This window comes from Lagopus leucura, unplaced genomic scaffold, assembly GCF_019238085.1.
Source record: "Lagopus leucura isolate 7727_CA_CO unplaced genomic scaffold, USGS_WTPT01 Super-Scaffold_100002, whole genome shotgun sequence".
NCBI classification, from domain to species: Eukaryota; Metazoa; Chordata; class Aves; order Galliformes; family Phasianidae; genus Lagopus; species Lagopus leucura.
In genome coordinates this window covers 53,979,241-53,997,569 of record NW_024962263.1, presented here as the reverse complement: position 1 = coordinate 53,997,569, position 18,329 = coordinate 53,979,241, and the positions used below count along the sequence as shown (strand labels likewise).

At 42.8% G+C, this 18,329-nt stretch overlaps 1 protein-coding gene across 1 annotated transcript; it reads left to right on the top strand.

Annotated features, from left to right (window-relative positions):
- Positions 1–10,294: 10,294 nt before the first annotated feature.
- Positions 10,295–13,830, top strand: PENK (proenkephalin). Its single transcript, XM_042870024.1, has 2 exons — positions 10,295–10,432; positions 12,890–13,830. The coding sequence occupies exons 1-2, from the start codon at positions 10,295–10,297 to the stop codon at positions 13,553–13,555; spliced, it is 804 nt and encodes a 267-aa protein (XP_042725958.1). The 3' UTR covers positions 13,556–13,830.
- The last annotated feature ends 4,499 nt before the right edge of the window (positions 13,831–18,329 follow it).

The window sequence follows — 18,329 nt, the reverse complement described above, 5'->3', positions numbered from 1 at the left end:
AGCACTGAAATGGGAGATGGAGTGACCTTTCCTAAGCATCCTTACTGTATTGATGTACTGTTTCGCTACCTTACTGCATAATTACTTCAACCTGCTGGAACTATATCAACCAATAGGGGAACCACCACTTCCCACGCGGATTAATCTGGGGGAGAAGTCTAAGCACTTCATTGTGTTTAGAGGCTTTCCTGAAAAGTGCAGGAAACATTAGTCCAGTTTAATGGCACTGCTCACAGTCGTGCATCCGTCTTCTTCCATTTTGATTGTTTTTCTTAATAATGAAGCAGTTATAAACCATTGCCTGTAATGGCGTTAAATCAAATGATGCACTGCAACTAAAAAGATCAGTGCCATAAAAACTGGCAGACTGGAAAAATATTAACATGAGTACATGACATGCAGACAAGGAAAAGCAGTTTTGAACTTCATCAGAATATATAATGTGGTATCAGTGTAGCAACATGAATTTGGAGTGGCAAAATACTGGCACTAAATTTCCAGAGGGTGACACTTTGTACTCCTCAGCCACTGAACTATTCCTCATGGGACTGAGACATAGGATTCTGATTTTCAGATAGATTATGTAAGATTAGGCAAAAAGACTGCTCTGAATATGCAGGGAAAGGTGGAGAACTGAAAATCTCTCCAGATTTCATGGGCTGTTTTACCAAAGAGACAGGTAAATACTCCTATTTCCAAGCTACCCAACCAGCCTAGATTACTGAGCCCAGTAAACTCCTTTCCCGCATCTCAGAAAAGCTGTAACAAAGAGGAAGAGTTACTCAGAAGGTAAATATTAGCATGAGTACTAATACCATATTTTCTGTAAAATATGGTAATTGCTTTCTATTTTTAGTTGTTGTTAAAGAAGCAATGATCCATAAAAGCATCAATTATTTCATTCTTAAATAAGTGCATTTCAGATACTGTCCCCCCACAACTTACTAATTCCTAATTTGTAACTTGGCTAACTGCTCAGTAGCTACTAATCACAATTCAAACCAAGGGAAGAGTTGTATCTTCACGTGACCAAAGAGGGAGTACATGATTAAAACTGAAACTCTGCTTTAAGTCATCCTGGAATGAAATATCACATAGCCACAGAGAAATCAGTCACAAACTTCTGCAAAGTTAAGTGACATTTTACAGAATTGCATTCTTTCTCTCTCCTTATGTTTGTAAATAGAGTTAAAAAATACCAGACTTTAAAACATTAAGAGAAAAAGGATAACAAGAAGGTTTTCACCCTGCAAAAACGTACTGACTGCTCACTTCTGCATATGCACTGATGGACGTTACTGGATTTTGCACACTCACAGCAGCAAGACTGTGCAGATGATTCAAAAACAAACTTCAAACTTCAGATATTCTTAAGAGGTAAAGCAAGCACTTTTCTTTGAATTTCATATTTCTCCAGGCTACTTACATTTGATTTAGTACTTTTATTGCAATATATAATAAATGAAATCAATTTAATCCGTATCTGATAAATTAAACATGTACTCATGCCTTAAAAAAATAAAATTTTGATCTCTCTTTATTACATTCAACCCATTTTTCCAAATAAATAAATAGCAGACTATTTGTAATGTCCCACATTACAGTTACCTTTCTTTGAGAGGTTATGAAATATTACAATTACTGTATTGTACTACAAAATATTCTTGTTAATACCTAAGCCATGTCAGTCAAACTAATTAAAGCTGCATTGTCCTGTCTTTTGTTTTCATTTTTTTGTCCTTGTTAGCCCACTATGATAACCCAGCGAGGATCTCCCAGTCATTAGTTAGCACTCTGTTGTCTAACCTCTGATGAAAAACCCTGGAGGTGTAAAACAGAAAATATACCTTCCCCATAAACATCAGCAGAGAATACAGATAACATATGGCAGAAAGCAAGATGAGATTTCAACTCCAAAACTGAGATTCAGAAGGAGTGGGTGAGGTTCACCACAATTAAGCAGATCCAAAGCCCCAACCTTGAATTTCAAACATTGAGTTATCTCTGCATGTAGCACATTTTTATTAAAACAGACTGATATTTATTTTCCCAGACCCAGTTGCACATTTGGAATGTGCAAAAAAGAGAGCAACCATTTCTCCCCTCCAGCACAACCTTCAGCTGCCCACAAGAAAGGGTAACACAAACAGGGCTATCAGATCAAACCTGATCACAGATGGGAGAGTTTCACTGTAAAATAAAATAACTGGCAAAACTAAAACACATGATGTGCCTTATGCTTTCTCCTGTCTCTGGTCTCAGTTGCCACAGCTCCATTCTTTGTAAGAGCTAATAAGAGAAGATGCGCTTTAGGCCATGACCCCACTGCACACAAAGACAGGGAGTTCCAGCACAGACAGAGAGAGCCTGGAGGCCAAGAAACAGCCAGGAAAAATTATGTCTGCAGGTATGATAGAGCAGCACGATGTGGGAACTGTATCTAATAATCTATCTACAAATGACAAAATCATCATATGATCACAGAATTGTTTGAGTTAGAAGGGACCTTTAAAGGCCATCTAAGCCAGGCTACCTCCACAGACACTTAATATGAAAAACTTGGAAATAACATGGGCGAAGTATTTTTGTCTGATGTTTTTCCTCATGTTTGAGTTTTACAACTACAATTAGCTGATGTAGTGCTATTCTTATGTATTTACTCAGCTTTAGTTAGTTTACTTTACAGACCCTCTGTTCCTGAATTCGTATATAGTTTTAACAGAAAGAGAACCAGAAGCTCAGCTGCAAAGTGCACCAAGAGAATCCATCTTTGTCCTATCAAAGACAGAAATCTGAAATGGAGAAGAAAACTGACATCTCCAAGATATTCAGAACGCAACCAGCTTGCCCATTCTGTCAGTGAAGAAACCAGCCACAGGCCCCCTGGGGATCCCTACCCCTCCAGCAGGTGTTTCTGCACACTCATGTTCTGCCCAAACAGGGGTAACAACAACAGCTAGGGCTCAAAATGACAGTGAGCTCCCACAGGTGGGAATTCTTTGATGCATCCCACCTTTGATGGGAAGAAAACTTCTGTCACCACTCCACTGGCACACACAGTACCAGCTTTAGTACTTGTACATACTGGGCTGGTACCAAACATTCTGGAAATGGCAGCATAGTTTGATTATAAAAACCAAGATGATTAGACAAATGAGTCATTTATATATTGCCCTGGGAAAACAGCAGAACACTCTAGTCAATCTCTTAGCACAGAAAGTTCACTGCAACATTTTTTTAAAAGAGCAGTCCTCATTTCAGTGAATAATTTAACTCTACACATCCTGTCAATCATAAAGTTGCCTCATCCTGAAAATCTAGGCTAAGCAACAAGGCAGTTAGAGGAATGCCTTTACCACTGCTGTCTGTAGAGAAAGGAGGAATACACACCACACAACAGCTGAAAAGACAGCGGAAGACAACTTGAAAAAGGTTTTAGGACATAAAATATCTTAATCTCATAAAAACTTGTAATCTATGAATTTCTCCCATTCAGTCCTAGATACAGTTTTCTTATCTCTTCTGACCAGATGCAAACTGCCTGCTTACAGTACTCATTCTCTATATCAAAAGTGCTAATGCATCCCAGTAAAACTTATTTTTGCTTAAAATACATATTTTCAGTACTGTTTTTCTGAACTCTTTGCAACCATTAGGCTGTTTATTTTTGACGTATCTACAAACATCAACTGATAAAATCCTAGGATATCAGCATAGATAACAAATCATCCATAATAGATCATGAAATCATAGAATGGTTTGAGTTGGAAGAGAAGTTAGAGCCCACCCAGTTCCCACCCCCTCCTGTGGGCAGGGCTGCCCCCCACCTGCTCAGCTGCCCAGGGCCCCAGCCAACCTCACCTTGAACACCTGCAGGGATGGGGCACCACAGCTTCTCTGGGCAGCTGTGCCAGTGCCTCACCACCCTCTCAGTGAAAAATTTCCTCATAATATCTGACCTAAATACAGTGACAGCACTGGGGTCCATGCTGGTCCTGAAGGACAAGGGCCTGGCTGAGCTTCAGACTTGGAAAGACGCAAACTGAAGTATCTTCCTCTAATTGAGTTGGAGAGAACCCTTAAAGGTCACCTGGTCGAACTCCCCTGCAGCACATCAGATACCCTATCATCTGGTATCCCACCTCATACTTTGATTAAGCATGCTGAACACATGCTGGACTGCTGTGTGACAATGCCATTCTGACCACTTTCATATTGTAAACAACCTTGTATTATACATACACTAGCAGTGGCTACCACTGTGATTTCATCCACTTTCAAACTGATGAAGAAAAAGCCAGGTGTTGCCATATAGCAATCAAACTATGAGATGCATTTCTAGGACACTGGAAGGAGTCAGGCACAAAGCAATCTTGTGCAACTGATGTATGCTCTCCCAAAATAATCAGATCATCTTGCCACATCTCATTTTCCTTTACCATGCACTGTCACTACATAACGTTTTCACTCAAAGTGATAATTCTTTTCCCTCCAAAATCGTGCAGGATATGCTCAGCTTTTGCATAAATTCAGATCACACCTCATCCCCAGGCAGATCCACAACTTTCCTGAAATATTTTTGGTAGTTCTTTACAGGAAAAGCATTAAAGGTGCAGCTGGCTGAGGTGGCTTGTTAGTTTTTGGAGTGTTCATTTATGCAGCAGGAGAAATGAAATGATTTTCAAGCATAAATCAAGGAGCTTTAAAGAAAAGCAATGTAGACTGGCAAGCTGAGAAAGGGAAGGTCAGAGTTCCAGGTTTTTAAATAGAAGTAGAGCAAAGAGGTACAAACGATGGGCAATGAACAGTTCAAATATGTGTAAAATGAAAAAATGTGATGGTGATAATGTTACTTATTCCATTTTCTAATGTCAGCATCTTCTTCCCTGTCCTAGCTGTATACATCAATTAAACATCCATCCTTCCTTCCTACAGAGCAGGCTTGTCAGAACATAACTGAAGGCCCAGTCCCTGCAAAGCAGATGAAATGATTTACCTCCAAAGAAAAATGGTGCAACTTTAATGTGGTGTTTCTGAGAACTCTATCCTTTATGCAACTTTCCCACTTCATTTTTTTGCAAGGACGTCACCTGCTGAGCATTTTCAGTTCTGCAGGGATTACAGCTGTGGCTGCAGCTATTCTAGATCAAGCTCTTCTGTAAATGAACAAAGTTAGTTTTGCATCTAGGGAGGTGAGTTTAGCCAACCAATGCATCAAGGGATGTGTGCTTGGTGCCACACAGAAGATAAATTCCCAGTGTGGGTGAGGGAATTTCAAGCAGAGGTGTAACAAAATAAAGTATGAGCCACTTTGCTATCAGCATCATCTCTGGGGATCTCCTTTAGGGCAGAAGTAGATGAGGGAGAGCACACGTGGCCCTCACTGCTCCCTTTGTAGTCCCCGGCAAAGTGCAGGAGGCTGCAGGCAGGACACAGCTGGAGCAGGACAGCATTCACTGCCCTGCTCTAAGATGCTTCCCATTGGGCTGCTGGCAATCAGAGCAACCACTGACATCATTGTAAATGACGTTTGTGAGCTGCCCAAAATACTGGAATTCCAAGCCAACTCTACCTTCCCTGCAGCACCAAGTGAGGAGGAATCCAGCCAGCATTCAGCTGGTCTGTATGCAAAGCATCCAGCTCTCGTTACAGCGTGAGTCTACAAAAGCAACTTGTTTGGAACATCATTCTAAAGTGTGAACACAGCACGCCCCAGCTGGGCACTGAAATACTAGCAATGAGAATGCAAGACTGGGAATGGGGGAAGTTCTCCTGTCTGAATGAGAATGGTGGGAAAAATAGCTCAAGCTCACACTCCTGATACATTATTTAGAATCTGTTTTTCTTAATATTACCAAAGTGATCAAGATCCTTTTTACAATTGCACCTAATCCTTCCACATATGCATCAGGCACTGTAATCCTTTCCATAGATGGAATCTAATCCTTCCTCAGTAATTCAGGGGTGTGTTTTCTTAATTAAAAAAATGAGGATAAATCTGCCACTCATGTGGAGTTCTTATTGTTTTAAGTAATAATCACTGTGCCTGGATTCCATCACGATATATTTTGCTACTGAGCACACTCTTCCTTCTTTATTGCAAATCCCTTTCCCCTGGTCTCTGTGGAAATGAGCAGCATAATGCCTTTCTAACAATACAGATTTTGCACAGTTTGTTCTGCTCACTCTGCAGCACATGCTACTTACTGCAGTTCAGGCCAAATTCAGGAATCTGTGAGTGCACAAACTCATTGTGCACATGAGAAACATTAGAAAGCAAACCTCTGAATGACTCCACTGAACAGTATAGAAGTCTCTGCTTTGTTCTTTTCTCATCTTACAGCACTGCAGGTAAACAAATGCAGCAAAAGTTGTATTTGCTGGATGCTTCCAGTGAATGCATGTCATGTTCATTTCACTCTGATAAAAGTAGTGTGAAACCTCCTTCCCCCTTAGAAAACTGAGTATCATCAGCCAGGAGAAAAGGCCAGAAACTGTCCACACTACTTCAGCAAAAGCATCTCACTGCAACTAGACCAGTGTGTGTGTTTGCCTTCTAAAGAAGGTTTCATTTTTTCAGTGGTGAAAACATTACTAAAGAGATCCAGCCCTGTCCGGGGTAAAGCAGCAACCCAGCTTTTCATAGAAGATTAACTTGAATAGCTATAGCAGAATTGGTTTAGTGGGCGTGCTGGTGTTGGGTTGGTGGTTGGACTTGATGGTCTTCCTGGTCTTTTCCAACCTTAACAATCTATGATTCTATTCTATGTTTTTGTCTGCATCACTGATATCTTCCTTATTTCTGCATATCTCAGGTGATACACGTACTTGTTTATGAAGTTATACAGAGAGGTATGGAAAGTGCTGGATCATTTCAGTCCTATCAAGGTGCATAATTTGGGCAATGCCATTCTGACTGCATATTGAATATCTCTGCATTACAATTCCTCACTTCTTAATTTAGACATGCTTTAATAATGATATTGCAAAAGTATCAGTGCATGCCTTATGTCTATATATTAATAACTCTGCTCTGTAAACTACCTTGGTGATGCTTGTTTGGTATAGGAGAGTTGTCCTGCAATGCCTTTCTCAACTCTGATATCAGTTATCCATTTTCCCATTATAAATAAAGCTAATTTAAATGAACTAAACAGAACCTGACTGTTTGGTCTTAAGAAACACTGTGACCTTTTGCACTGAGCTGAAGAAAATAATCAACATAGCATGCTGGTTTATGTTCACCAGTCCTCATTTTGACTCTATCAGAGGGGCTCTGTGTTACATGGAGGGCTGCTTGGGGTGCTAGCAGTTTGTTTGCTCCTTTCTCCATAAATCTATCTTCATTCAGTGATTTTGAAGCAGCTCAATTAGCACAATGAGTACAGTTTGGGAAGGAAAGCTGTTCCCGCAGTAAAGATACCAACATGAAATTCAAGAGTTCCAATTTCTAACTCTGCTGCTCACTTTTGGCATAGTTTTGTAAAGTCATTCAAATTATGTTCCTCAGTTCTCTGCCATTAAGATTAGGATTTCATCTTCCCTTCCTCTCTTCCTAGCTGAAGTGTGCTGTCTGGACAAGCCTTAGGACGGCGGAGCCCTTGGGGCCTCAAGAACTACTGCAGCACAAACATTTTGCCTTTGTGTGGTATATTTAGATGACAGATAAAAAGCAGTTGGTGTCTGAGGCAGTTCTGGATGTTATAAAAGCCAAAGCTTTTATCAGCAGCAGGACTCTGTTATTACTCAGTTAGTAGGGAGCAACAAGTTATCATCGTTACTGCTGTGAAAAGTGCTCCCTTTCTCTTTATGCCTCTTTATTTCTTTGTTCCTCAGATCTCTGTTGCTGAGGAAATATTATTCCCCACTCCTACAATAAGTAATTTTTATGGAGCTTTTGCTCAGTTTTCTTTTGTCCAAACAGTTCAAATTCTCTCCTGCTTTCATCCTCCCTCTGCAAAGAGGACTCATGCACAACCCCACCCATAAGGACTCAGGATGAGGAGCAGCAAAGACTCCACCAGCAGAGTAAAGAAAGAAGCAGATGAACCAAAGAGAGCTGGGTATAGAATTACAGAATCATAGAACCATTTGAGGTAGAAGGGATCTTTTGAGGTCTTCTACGCAACTCCCCTGCAATAAACAGGGACATCTACCTGCCTTTTTCTCAGACAATGTATATGCCTTACTCCTTCCTCACCACATCTCTTCTGCTCTTGAGGTCTGAACACTATCTGCAGGACTTATCTGCCTCTCTGTGCACTATAAGATGCCAGCCCTGGCTGGCTTTCGTCACAACCAGACTGCATACATTTGTGACATTAAAAGTGTAGCAAATGAGGATGCAGACGTAGCAGCTGAGTGGGCAGGCTGAGTACAGATGCCTGCATGCAGAACTGTGGCAGTAGGAGCCAGTCAGCCCCAGAACGTGGGAAGGAGAATAATCATGATCCTAGTGAGCTATCTGTCCCACCACAGCATGCTGTTAGAGCACAAGCCAATAGATGATGACAGAACTGATGGTCAGAAAGGGAGGGCCAGTACTTGACCCAGAGGATTCATCTGATATGTCCAAAACCTGGGGGAAAAAAAGTCTATTTTTAAAGAGCATCCTAACAGCAAAAGAGGCAGTGAATGTGTCACCTCTGGAGTTAGTCAGAGCCTCCCCAGCCATCCTACCAGGGCAGAGCCAGGAGGCCACAGTGTACCTGCCCAAAGCCCTGCAGCACACACGCTGACTCAGTGGCACAGCAATTAGCCTGTTATTCCAAGTGCTGAAACAAGTACACACATGCAGTGGTTGTTAAAAGGCTACCCCATCTCTTGAGGGTTCACTAACCAAGTCTGGCTGAGACTACTGAGGAATAGAGAGACTGGTTTTCTTTTCATATACAATGATTTTATACAAGAGCTGTTTTGATATACTTCTGCCGCTCCCAGAATGCACTTGAGCCTCCTTAATCTGAGTATCTGATGGACAGGCCAAGGTGGCAGAAAGCACCACTTCCATACAGTGACAGCACTGGGGTCCATGTTGGTCCTGAAGGAAAAGGGCCTGGCTGTGCTTCAGACCTGTGGAGGCTCAAACTGAAGTGTCTTCCTCTTACTGAGCTGGAGAGAACCCTTAAAGGTCACGTGCTCCAACTCTCCTGCAGTGAGCAGGGACACCTACAGCTACATCACGTTGCTCAGAGCCCCATCCAGCCCGGCCTTGAATGTCTCCAGGGATGATGGGTCATCCACCACATCTCTGGGAAACCTGTTTCAGTGCCTCACTAACCTTAGCATAAAAAATCTTCCTTATATCCAGCCTAAATCTCTCCTATACCCACTCTAAATCTCCCTCTTCCCCTGGGAGAAGGGTACCCTTATGGAATTTCATTCAGCAGACTGTGTAAAGTCCCTTCACTTAGGCCCAGAAATGATGAACTCAAAGGGCAGCAAACGCAGAGAACGTTTTCCACTGTGAGGGTCTACCTCGAGGCAGAGAGCTGCAGAGCAGCACTTGTTTGCTTTGGCAGAAAGAGGGCTGGGAAGGAAAATGGTCACACATAGAAACTCCAGGAGAAAAAAAAAAAAAACTCTTTAAATTGCTCCACAGGGCCACGCTGCCCCTGACTCACGCCGACGCTGCACGCTTCCGCCGGAGCCCCCTGTCCCGACGGCCGGAGCTCTCGCCCACCCCGCCGGAGCCACCCGTAAAGGGGAGCAGCTGTACTGGGGGGGTCGAGGGGGATGTCGTAGGTGCTGCGTCAGCGGGAGCCCGGCGGCGATTGGGGGAGACCGCGCTCTGCCCGCGTTCCCTAATTATAAAGTGCCCGCTCCTCACACATCGCACCCGCTCCGCTCGGCTCGGCGCGGTTCGGTTCGGCCGGTAGAAGCCGCGGGCTGTCCGTCCCTCCCCCCTCTGGAGTTGCTCCGGAGGCGCTGGCCGCTCAGCCCCGCTACAAACACCCGCGGCTCGACGCCGAGGCTCCAGTAGCGAGGCGCTGCCCAGCGACCGCCGCGAGTCCCGAGGGGAGCGCTGTGTGAGTGCCCCGCGCCGTCGGGGCGGCTCTGCCGGGGATGCAGCGCCGGACTCAGGCGGGAGCCGAGGCTCGGGCTTTGAGGGGGGTGCGGTGAGGGGTTTGGGACGAGCGCTTCTTGGACGGCAGCCGTTCTTGCTCTTGCGGGAGTTGCACGAGGAATGCGGTTGAAAAAGCGTCGGCAGAGCTTTTTCCAGCCCCGGGGAGGGGGGGTGGGGGGGGTGTCAGAGTGTCGCGGCCACCGTCTGACCTCTCCTTCTTGCAGCCCCATGGCGTTGCTGCTGCGGCTCGGCTGCTCGCTGCTGGCGCTCAGCACCTGCCTGCTGCCGCGGGCGCGGGCGGACTGCGGGCGGGACTGCGCGGCCTGCGCCTACCGCCTGGGGCCCCGCGCCGACATCCACCCGCTGGTAAGCGGCCGGGCGGGACGGGACGAGGGCAGGGGATGGGGTAGGGAACGGAGCGGGACGGGGCGAGGGGGACAGCGGAGTTGGGTTGGAAGGAAACAGCGCAGGGTCCCCTCGCCGGGCAGCCTCGGGCAGCGGGGGAAGAACCGAGTTGGGGATGAAGGGAACGGGATCTCGCGGCGAACTCCGAGTCCGCCCGGAGCATCGCTGTCTCCTATTGCGCTGGTGATGGAATTAGCAGCGTGCCCGTAATCATCCCTCTGACATTTCAGCTCCTCCCGAGGTAAATCACGTTACAAAGCTCCAGAATCTTTTTATTATTATTATTATTTCATTCTTTCATGACGTTGAAATTATTCGATAATGCAGTCAGAGATACAGCACAACTTGCAATGTAAGCGCAGGCGGACCGGGGTCCGGTGCCGGTGGTACCGCAGCTCCCGGCCGCAGATTGCCGCACTCTCAGCACCTCTCAGCGCTCAGGAAAGTTTTCCTCTTTAAGGTCTCACGGGTTGTTTGGGAGTAAAAAGAAAGGATTGGGGCTGTTCTGTGCAGAGTTTGGAGCACTGAGCGCTTCTGCTTGAAGTGCTTGCTCTGAAGGAAGGACTCGCTGGTAACCACAGTGGGTTTATAGTATTAGGATGGTTCTGAAGAAGTTCTGTTTACATTGTATATATTGCTCTGCATTCAGATGTTCCAGATTTCAATGAAGCTTCGACTTTAATGCTAACCAGAAAGAAGTGGCAGCTTGCCCTTTTGGAAGGAGGGCTGTGTGTTTGTTGTGGGTGTCTATGTAGTGTAGACATTCTCCTTTGCATACTTTCAGCAGTTATTCAAGAATTACATTTCCACCCATTAGCAACACTTATTAGTTTAAATGGGAAAAGAAGCAACGTGCCATAACATGTATTTCTTATCCAGGTACAGTTTCTGGAGGCAAATGTTTCTGGATACTGGTGTCTGGTAACATCAGAACTGATTTTATCATGTTGTTTCTGTAAGATATAACCTGGTCATTCATATACGTTCATTTGGCAATAGGCTGTTTAAACTTATTGAGAAGGGAAGAACAGATTTATTCTTGCTTTGATTTAAATCAATTTCAAAGCCAGGCTGAAGCTGAGATCACATTCGCTTTATTGCACAAGTATAGCATATAGAAATAAGCATGGAGTGTGTGATAAAATAAATCACTGTGATGCAAAGTACAGAAGTCCATTTCATTTTCTTGTAATCATATCAAAAATTGTGTGCCAAGTTCTCAGGATAAAAGCGAGCTCAGTAGACAGGTAAGATCAGAGGTAGTGAGTTGGTCAGAAAGATGTTAAGAGAAAACTGTGCTGATATTTAGTTTCACACTTTTCGAACAGTTTGAGATCCTTAGAGAACATCATCCAGACAAAATAACTGTTTCCAGTACTGAAAAACTTGATGATTTCTTCTTTTTGCAGCTGAAGAGTTTGGTTTCACAAGTAAACTCCCCAACACAACAGAGATGGGAGCTAATATGTATGTTACTATTAACTGGTTACCTGAGATGCGTGCAAGTGCTGAGAACTTCGATAACTCTTGCCCTGAAAAATTTTCCTTACAGTCAAACACAGCTCAGGATGTTTTTCCCCTTTCTGATGATCACTGCCTTCTAAGTCAAGCCAGCAAAACCAGATGTTTGATTCTGCCTAAGAAAGTCTGTAGTTCTTCATTAGAATTGGCACACATATGAAAGATATGCTCCATAAATTAACAAATTGTATTATACAAAAATACAGCCTTTAGAGCCACGCACTGCATTGAAGGTGCAGAACAGTGTGATTCAGCTGGCCTCTTTGCAACAGTGATGCTATTTGACTTATTCCAAGTATCATAGAATCATAAAATGGTTTGGGTTGGAAGGGACCTTTAAAATCATCTCGTTTCAACCCTCTGCTATAGGCAGGGACACCTCCCTCTAGACCAAGTTGCCCAAAGCCCCATCCAGCCTGGCCTTGAGTACTTCCATAACCTCAAATCTTCACAGAATCATTTGAGTGGGAAAAAATCTTTAAAGGTCATCTAGTTCAACTCCCCTGCTTCTTTTGTAACATAACTGAGTGTTACCTTTAATGATGCACATTCATTATGCAGTGAACCACAACCGGTTTATAAATTCCCACTATTAAACATAGTAGCTCATAAAAATTCACCCTGGTAATGGAGAGGCAAGGGCTGTCTTTGAAACAGAATCCTAGAGATGGCCTTGGAATTCAAGAGCAATAACCCAGCTTGTATCCCCTCCCTTAAGTAGGTATTGCCAGTTCCTTCACGAAAGGATATGAAAAACTTCAGGCACAAAGAGTAGTCTTTCCAAGGCACTCAGCTTCTCTTTAGAGAAGCTCCCTTGTGGTCTTTTAAAAAGAAGAGGAGCTAAGACAAGATTTGTTACTATCGAATCACCCTCAATAAACCACATCCGTTTTACAGGCATGTACACTAGAATGTGAAGGAAAGCTGCCTTCTGCCAAGGCCTGGGAAACCTGCAAGGAGCTGCTGCAGCTGACAAAACTGGACCTGTCTGAGGATGGAAACGCTGCTCCAGGAGACAAAAAAGAGCTGGATGAGAACCATCTGCTTGCCAAGAAATATGGGGGCTTCATGAAGAGATACGGGGGTTTCATGAAGAAAATGGATGAGCTCTACCACCCAGAGTCAGAGGATGAAGCTAATGGAGGAGAGATCCTGGCTAAGAGGTACGGAGGGTTCATGAAGAAGGACTCAGATGACGATGCCCTGGCTAATTCCTCTGATCTGCTGAAGGGGCTTTTAGGAGCAGGGGATAACCCTGAAGCGGCGCATTACCGAGGAATAAATGAAAATGATGGAGACGTCAGCAAAAGATACGGCGGTTTCATGAGAAGCATAAAGCGCAGTCCAGAACTGGAAGATGAAGCCAAAGAGCTGCAAAAGAGATACGGTGGTTTCATGAGAAGAGTGGGCAGGCCAGAGTGGTGGCTGGATTACCAGAAACGGTACGGCGGCTTTCTCAAGCGCTTCGCTGATTCCATTCTCCCTTCAGAAGAAGATGGGGAAACTTATTCCAAAGAGGTCCCAGAGATGGAAAAGAGATACGGTGGATTTATGAGATTTTAATACCTTTCCCTTTATCCCTTTTGTCCTAAATGAGAGAGACTGCCTTATTGGTCATAACTTATTGTAATGTGTGCTTGTATTGTACAGTTTTTTTACCGTCCTGGTTAATGATGCAACCTGTGATCTATTGTTCCAGGTCCTGTGTTCTTTCAAGTCAAATAACTAATTCCTGGTTTAGTCAAGTTTCAGTCCGTGCTGTAGTTTCCATGCTAAAATGATTTTGATTACTGTATTCATTTTCTTTAAACAGGAAGTACGTCTACAGTAGAATTGCTTTACCGTATATACAATAAATTCTTCATCCTAATTGCATCAATTCTGAAATGCTTTTTTCTGTTATTTAATCAAACATATCATTTTTTTTCTTAATGGTGAGCGTAGTAACGCCAAACTGTTCTGTAATTACAGAATTTGTACTGCACACACAACACCTGAAATGAATTTTTGTTTTTAGTTTTCTCAACGACTTAGAATACCAGAATAATAAATATATGCTCTAAAGAGGATATTATTGTATTTTCTCTATCTGCTCTCATTCTAACCAATTAGCTGAATTCATTGTCCTTAACCATTTCACGTGAAAACAGTTCATAAACATGTTTTACTTAAAGCTCTAAAAACATTTCTCTATTCACAACACAGTGCCACAATTGTTTAGTGACAGCTGTTGCATTCATCCCATGTAAGACTGTGTGTTTGGCCTGTAAGTTACAGACACTGACTCAATCACCAGTAAGTGAATTGGTGCACAATAAACATGACCAAAAATTTCATTTAAAAAAATCGAAATTCTGAATTTACGGAGCACCTGATAAATGATTTCCTATGGAGCAGCTTTCTGTTTGATTCCTCAGCTGGTATAAAGCACTTTTACATTACTGAAATATAGGAAATTGCTGGTCAGTCTTGTCTATTTCAAGTGAAGGCAGTGTAAGTATGTATGAGAATAAATGGGAAACCCATCACCAGTCTTCCAGCATTTGCAGTGAAGGGCGGCTCCCACCCCCATTTATGCTTCCTTGTATATTTCTGCCTGACTGTTCTCTTAGCTTCCTAGATGAGGTGTCAGCACTTTTCCCCCACCTACGGCTGCTCGTTACCTCCCACACATTAGTATGATAAAAATCTCCTTATCCACTCACACTGACAGTAATTTCAGGCCATACGGTCAAGACATTTAAAACCACAGGTCTTACACTTAACATTTATATAGACAAAATTCTCAAAGCTGTTTAAATATCTGACTACTATTGAAATAGCCTGTGGGAGCTAGATGTCTAAAACCACCCCTGTCTCAGGGCTTGGTATCTGTACCTTAGATTTGCACAGTAATTCCTACTGGCATAGGAAGCAGCTTAAAGGTCTGACTTCAACTTCAAGACAGCACGGTTTTCTAGGTACTCAGTACTTTTGAACATTAGTCTGAGTGAAGTGTCCAAATACACACTTATAAGCCTAATAGTTGTGATAACTTTTGCCTTGGCCTTCAGAGCATTCTCTGAAGCAGCCAAAATCCTGCCCACTCACAGGTGAAGAATGTGGAATGGGCTCCTGGAACACATCGCCTTGTAGGGTTTCGTCCAGAAGGACTTCAGGCTGTGCCACAATGCAAGCCAGGCTGTGGGGGGCATGCAGCAACAGGTGTGCTTGAAAATCACACTCCATAAGGAACTAAAATCACAATGCAGTTTCTGTCTTATATTCCAACATTTATTCACTTCTCCCTAGAGCTCACTCCCAATTTAGTTTAAGAGAGGCTCATGCCAGTCTTGTAATTGAAATGAGCACTGTAATGTAATTGAAACTGTTGCACTGATTTGGCAGTGGCCAAAGGTTTATCAGCTGTTGTCACCCATCCCTCTTAGTTAACAATTTTATGATTTAAGGAGGAATGAAACTCCCAAAATTGAAGTGATCTAGCATGTACCTTGCAGAATGAAGTATTTTGTTTCCTCTTATTTTACATAGTAAGAAAGTACATTAAGTACACCTATCTGGATACAGGTGTGAGAGCATCTCACTCTTGGTCCATGTTCTGTAAGGATCCCATAATTTTCCTCTCATAGAACATCCCTGGGATTGTCAGTTCTCCAAATGATTATTGAAACAGCTGTATAGCTTTACTGAAATGAAAGTAGAAAAGAGGAAAGCCTGGTATCTGGAAAGAACATTAATTACGAGGATATTCTCAAGGAAGAAATGTCACCCTGAGACCAAAAACCAAATTCTACCTTCCCTCTCCCTGGCTTTTATCACTGTTCCCGGCATCTTTACATGGCAGTCAGTATCCAGAGTTAAGCCACATATGATATCACTGGTCTGAATACTAAGTATAACAAAAACTGAATATGAATAACAATGTGTGGAAGGATCCAGTCCTGCCAAAGGGCTTAATGCTTCTGCATTAGGAAGAAATTGAAAGAAAAAGATAGCCTAGTTGAGGTGGAGCAAGGATGAGTTGGGCTTTTTAATAGGTACTAACTAGAGCAAGGATGCAAAAAAGGATTTCCTGAATCAAATGGAATTCACATAGAGGGGTAGATCATGAGTGAGAGAGAAGCTAATGCATAGAATGGTTTCTGACTGCAACACTGCATGCAGCTGGAGCTCTGCCTTAAAGCTTAAGCTGAAATCTTAAGACAATGAGGAAAGGTCACTGTGCTATTCCCACATCTTACTTTGTGCATTCTCAGATGAGCCTGGCAGATTCTATTAGATGAAACATGCAAAGCACAACTTTGAATTTTCTATATATTTACTGTTAAACTATATTTAATATGTAGTACAATATACAGTAAATATAAATAACTATTAAAATGTTATTACAAAAATTACTTTGTAATTATTTGTAGGTATGATTATAATACTTTATAATTGTTTATAAGCATTTCATAAATACAAGAAATTATAACATAAATGTTCACTGTTTCAGATAATGGTTCCCCAGATAGAATAATCGTAAGAACACAAGTATGTTCTAATTTGATATACTAAAATAATTATTATTAAGCTACTAAGTATTATCAAAAAAAGACAGGGATCTCCTAGAAGGAGTCAAGTGGAGGGTCACAAAGATGATAAAAGGCCTGGAGCATCTCCTCTATGAGGAAAGGCTAAGCTGAGGCTGTTCAGCCTGGGGAAGAGAAGATTGTATCACAGATGTATTGCAGTTATAGTCCACTACTCCCCCTGCCTGCTCAGGCTGGGGAGATATCCTGAACCCTGCTGTAAACAACAAACAGCATAGCAAAGCCAGCTGTAAGTCATTAATCCAAGCATTCAATTACTAATCCCATCAGCCTCATTTAAAGCACACTGACAGTTACATATCCAATTAACTGTTGCTATAGAAAACAAAATTGCTTAGAGATATTTGACAGACAAATCTTGAACAGCCCAGCAGGGATACAGAGTGAATTTGTTTAATTAGATCGTGACTTTACCTAAATTGAGCATTTACTGTAAGCCCTGCTGAAAGCACACAATGAAATCTCTCAGAGTTAACAGGTCATCGCAAAAGAACATCACTGTGCTAAATGTTTTGTTAAAAGCACTGCACTGTGCTGCTTCCCCAGGGAGAAGTCTGGCATACCCTTGTATGAAGATTGTCAGTGGTAAACATTCTCATAGATATCAATGTCTTTATGTGTATGAATCATAGAATGGCCTGGGTTGAAAAGGACCACAATGATCATCTAGTTTCAACCCCCTGCTGCGTGCAGGGTTGCCAGCCACCAGACCAGGCTGCCCAGAGCCACATCCAGCCTGGCCTTGAATGCCTCCAGGGATGGGGCATCCACAGCCTCCTTGGGCAACCTGTTCCAGTGCATCACCACCCTCTGTGTGAAAAACTTCCTCCTAATATCTAACCTAAACCTCCCCCATCTCAGTTTAAAACCCTAAATCTGTCCCGTAAATCTCCTGTCTTAATTTAAAACCATTCCCCCTTGTCTTATCACTATACACCCTCGTAAACAGCCGTTCCCCCTCCTGGTTATACGCTCCCTTCAAATATTGGAAGTCCACAATGAGGTCTCCGTGGAGCCTTCTCTTCTCAAAGCTAAACAAGCCCGGTTCCCTCAACCTTTCTTCCTAGGAGAGGCTCCTATATGTGTATGAGCATATGTGATCTTTGCCTCTTGCCTTTCTGCTATTCCTTTTGTCCTTCCACAGTCTCAATGAGTGTTACTAAAAGATTGTGCAACAGTTCGTTTTCTGAGTACATTACAATGTATGCATTGATGTGCACCCAAATTTGCAGTGGGGTCTACATGCAGACCTCTGACCAAAGATCTTTGTGATTGCAATCTCTAATTGCAGCATACTGAATTATGAAAGCTGTTCCTTCACTCCTATGAGGATCTGCATCCTAAATCTTTGATTTAATGTCTCTGCAAACATTCTAAAACAATTATTTGGGTAATGCTTTTTTTTCTCTTTTGTGAGAAGAAGACAATGGCAACAGAAGTCTAAATGACAGGTGAATCTGTCTCATAAAAGCAGTTGAGTCAGATAAGACACATAAGCATTTCTTAAAATATAGACAACAGTATTTTTCTGCCATGATCTGCAGTGTAAGTAGATTTTCCAGTGGGGCTTGCACATTTCTCCAGAATTCCATTTTCATTTCTGCAAATAACTAGCTGAGAAGTGTGTAAAATGGGGCTGAAATTTCTGCTGCACCACATTTCCCCATCTAAAAAACTATTCAGAAGAAGAATGGGGTTGTATTGTACTTCTTGTTAATACAGCGTGCTGTGACAGCTAATGACAC